A 4116-nucleotide genomic window follows, 5' to 3' on the forward strand; every position below is an offset into this window, starting at 1 on the left:
ACTCATTATTCAGCCTCTGCTCTCCAAAGAATAGACCATTTGGCACTGGACCCTTCCTTTCAAGGCATATTTCATTTAATCCAGCATCGGCCATGCTGAGTAACACGTGCAGCTGTAGCTGGTTGCTCTTGACCCTTTCCTGCACTGTCCTTGCCCGTGATATGCCGAGTGATTAAAACCTCTGAACGTCAGTGACCTTGTCAGCGTTATTCCTCAGCCACAGATTTTAAAATATTTTCTTCACTTGAGCACTGCAAAGATTTCTAGCGGCCCATGTCCCATGAAGCCACGGACATTTCCTCGCTTTGGCCCGGGCTGTAACAGCACTGTGTCATCCCCAGAGGATCATTCCCGTGTCAGCGTTAACAGGGGCAGGAGCCCCGGAGGCTCATCCTAACGACAGCTAACGAGAGCTAAACTTTTGAAAGCTTCTATACCTGGCTTTACAGAGGTGCGGAGCTGAACGTTCATCGACTGCATTTCATGTACCTGCATTTGGCCAGAGGAGAAATACCACTTCTTCGTCTAAGAGCTTTTCAACGCCATTTCTTCCCACCAAAGTGAAAACGTTAAATGTGTCACTACTTTTTGCTTTTTACAAGTGCCTTTGTTGAAATGCGTAGATGGATTTTTGCCGGTATGACTTTGTGAATTTTATGCAAGTTCGGATGTAATATCTACATGTTTAGTGGGCATGGTGTTTTTGGGTTGATGGTTGGACTCGATGATCTTGGAGGTCTCTTCCAACCTTTAATGATTCTATGATTCTATGATCTCTGGGCAAAATTTGCCCTAATTTTCATCAGCAATGGTCTTCTAACAACCCATTTGTAAAATAACTCCTGTAAGCTCTAGCATCCTTTGCTATTAACTATAATGTTTTTGCGGTTACTTGCTGCATTCACTGTTCTGCTAGGTTAATTCTATCCTTCCAACTCCAGAAAATCATTGTTTAGTAAGCTTCCATCCTCGTATCTATATAAGCAGATGTTCCATATAGATTTATCCTTTGAATACTCATCAGGCATGTTTATCTGACTAAATTTACTAAAATCAAGAACTTTATTATTTTTTTTTTAAATATATTTACATTTTTGTTTTCAGCTGAGGCTGGTGTTTGAGGCTGCATTGCCTCCTGAAGCAAAACACAAATACTGCGTAAACATTTGTGCTGACCAGATTTACATCTTGATTTGTATTTCTTTTCTAAATATCTAGAAAATATCATGTTCAGGTCTTGGGTTGCAGTAACTGTTAGCACCCAGAAATGTAAAATTGAATAAAACCCCTAATTATTGCTCACGTAGCTTTTGCAATAGCTGCCTCTCAAACCCCACAGATTCGTGCCTGACGGCCAGCACCTAGAGCCAGGAGGAGCGCTTGAGGAATCAACAGCCTATCAGCCGTTTCTGCATAGTTTATAGTAAACAGGAGAATTCATGATGTGTTGTTTAGCTTTGATTAGCTTCATGGCATCGTTCCTAGACTTGATATGTGTCTCCAGCGCCTAGTTCCCGTTACTCCTCGCTGTCGTTCTCCGCTCCCAGGCTCGTGCTCTGCTTACACTTCCAGGTACTGGCTACTACATCCACGCTCAAGAAGAAAACTCACTTGCCGATACATCCCTATGAAGCAAAGGCTGGAAATATTTTTTTAATTTATTTTGAAGTCCAAGAGAAGTTGTGAGGACTCTCGCTTGTTCATTTTACTCGTTGAAAAGGATTAACAAACCGCCTTGTCCACTCTGTGTACCACGCCCCCCGTACAGCATCAGCTCTGGTGAACCGGGATGACCATCAGCCATCAGCTAGCCAATTCCCTTCAGGGCACAAAGAGCTGAACCCCTTCAAGCTCCTGCAGCTCCTTCTGCAGCTTCTTGTAAAGCAAGAGCTAATTTGTACAACTGCTTTTCTTAGCGTGGCTTCACGCTAAGAGGATACCCAGTGTTCAAAACGTATCTGAAACTGCCGCTACCGTCTGCCAGCACAGAAGGGCATTTGCTATAGCAAATAAACAGATTATTTCATATGACAAATAACTATCCTCAAAGTAAAGACACTAAAGCGTAGCTTACTCCATAAATTCTTAATTCACCCAAACCACTGTGTTCAGAAATAGCCACATACGTGATTTCCAGGCACTGAAAAATAGAGAGTAATGCAAGAATTAAGACAAAATAATCCAAAATATCTCTTCTCATGCACAGACAGGATTATCTGTATTGCAAAATCGATTTGTCAGAGTTACCATATGGTTTCATTGTCAGCAAGCTGCGGATTTATGTTTTGCTGATAAGAAAACAGAAATGAGAGAGCAACCTAGGCGCTCTTGCCCGTTAAACATTTCCTGTGCTCCTTCCATAGCAAAACAGAGAGACTAAAAAATCAAATACGTCGCATAAGTATATACCAAAATGATCTAAAACACAGCAATAATTACCTGAAAGCATGTTATCAAGGTTGCCACTCACTGTTTGTGCAGAAAGGGAGCGATCCACGACTTCGCCTCATTATTCCCATACACACGTAACTCAAGCCTTTGCGTTGCTTATTGTTGACTATTTAATGCAACTAAAACACGCTGGAATGACCAGATGCCAGAAAGAGACAGAACACGGGGTTCTATAAACCCTGCAGAAAATAAACGTGCTGATACTATTTCTGCAAGTCGATTTTCCTGCAGAAGCATGCCTTAGAAATTAGTGTCCCTGAAGTCACAGGCATAATGCTGAACATCCGCAGCGGCCTCACAGAAGAGCCCTTGGAAGAGCTCGCTATGTCAAAAAGCAAAAGAAAAGCAGCTAGAAGTGAAATATGAAATAAAGCAGATGTAGTAAAGCATCTTGTGTGAGTGAAACCACCTCGCCCCAGCATTGGTCCCCTTGCAACCCTGCCTTCGCTCCCTCCCAGAGCCGGCCGTGAATCCTGCCAGGGCCGAGCATTTAATTGCACAAAGTGCTGCAACAACAAATGGCTACCAGGAGGAGCTTATCCTCCCACTAGAAAATTCAGACACCGGCACGGCTTTTTAAGAAATTAGTGTTAAACATGACACCAACCCAGCAGTAAAAGAGAGGGGGGGAGGTCCAGGCTTTTGAAGCTGCAGAGCTTGAACGAGGTCCCCAGCTGTGCTGCAGCCACCGTGCTATGGAGACGTCCTACTGCTTGGTGGCACCAGGTAATGACCTGCTGCAACCTTTTCTAACAAAAGCGCATGTCAGCAATGGCATAGGCTGACCCTTCCTACCTATTTCACTGGTTTCCGAGAGCCACTATAAAGCCGAGACGCTGGAAAGCTGTTATAGACCTGTCTGCCTTCCAACACGCGGGCATGGCCCTGCAAAGTTATTCCCGTGGGGGAGGTTTCGGAGGTCCAGGTGTGGCACAAATCACGTGCACCACAACACAGCCCTCTGCACACCCATGACTGTAAGGACCACCTTCGGCGGGCAGGGCCAGGCTCGGCCACCGCTGCCCAGGGGAGCTTCACGCTCCGGAGTCTGATGGAGACCTGCAAGAACTGCAACAGCAACCACGCTGGAGCTGTTCCCCGGGGTCAGTCCCATGGAGGAACCACCTGGACAACTGCGGACAGTGAAACCTGAAGGTACCTACAGAAGACATCTGTCAGAGCACATAGTCTGAAAAAAGAAATGCAACTCGTTAATGATATGTCGGTCTTGCGTCTGCCCGATTTCAGCATTTCCAAATGAAAATACTCCCTAGAAAACATTCTGGGTTTCTACTGAAAAATTAATTTTAAAATTGTGAAAGAGGGAACCCGATTTCTGATCATTCGCACAGGCCACCATTAAACAGTCATGGAAATGCTTTTTCAGAAAAGCTCATTCTCCCATTGATAAGGAACTTCCATGCAATTAAGAGAGAAGGAGCGAAAAAAGGTATTTGAAGTGAGTTTCTTTTCTGTGTTTACACATCCATACTCAAATGAGCTCTCTGCTCACACCTGTGTTACAGCAGATACCTTAGGCTCGCTCCTACCAACTTCCCTCATTTTTTTTTCTGTTGTTTGTTTCGTAGGTAAAACTGATTTTTCAACACACTGTTTGCAACGTAATTAACAACATGCAATAGTTCTGCAGCATGAAGGGGTGCA

General features: G+C 44.2%; 1 protein-coding gene across 1 annotated transcript in view; it reads right to left on the minus strand.

Annotated features, from left to right (window-relative positions):
- Positions 1-3565, minus strand: part of SUSD3 (sushi domain containing 3) — a 22329-nt gene extending 18764 nt beyond the window's left edge. The window contains exon 1 of the mRNA XM_009332586.1: positions 3421-3565. Coding sequence (XP_009330861.1) covers positions 3421-3565 — 145 coding nt within the window. The remainder of the gene's footprint in view (positions 1-3420) is intronic.
- Between the last annotated feature and the right edge of the window lie 551 nt (positions 3566-4116).

Source organism: Pygoscelis adeliae, unplaced genomic scaffold, assembly GCF_000699105.1.
Source record: "Pygoscelis adeliae isolate BGI_AS28 unplaced genomic scaffold, ASM69910v1 Scaffold349, whole genome shotgun sequence".
In the NCBI taxonomy this organism is placed as follows: Eukaryota; Metazoa; Chordata; class Aves; order Sphenisciformes; family Spheniscidae; genus Pygoscelis; species Pygoscelis adeliae.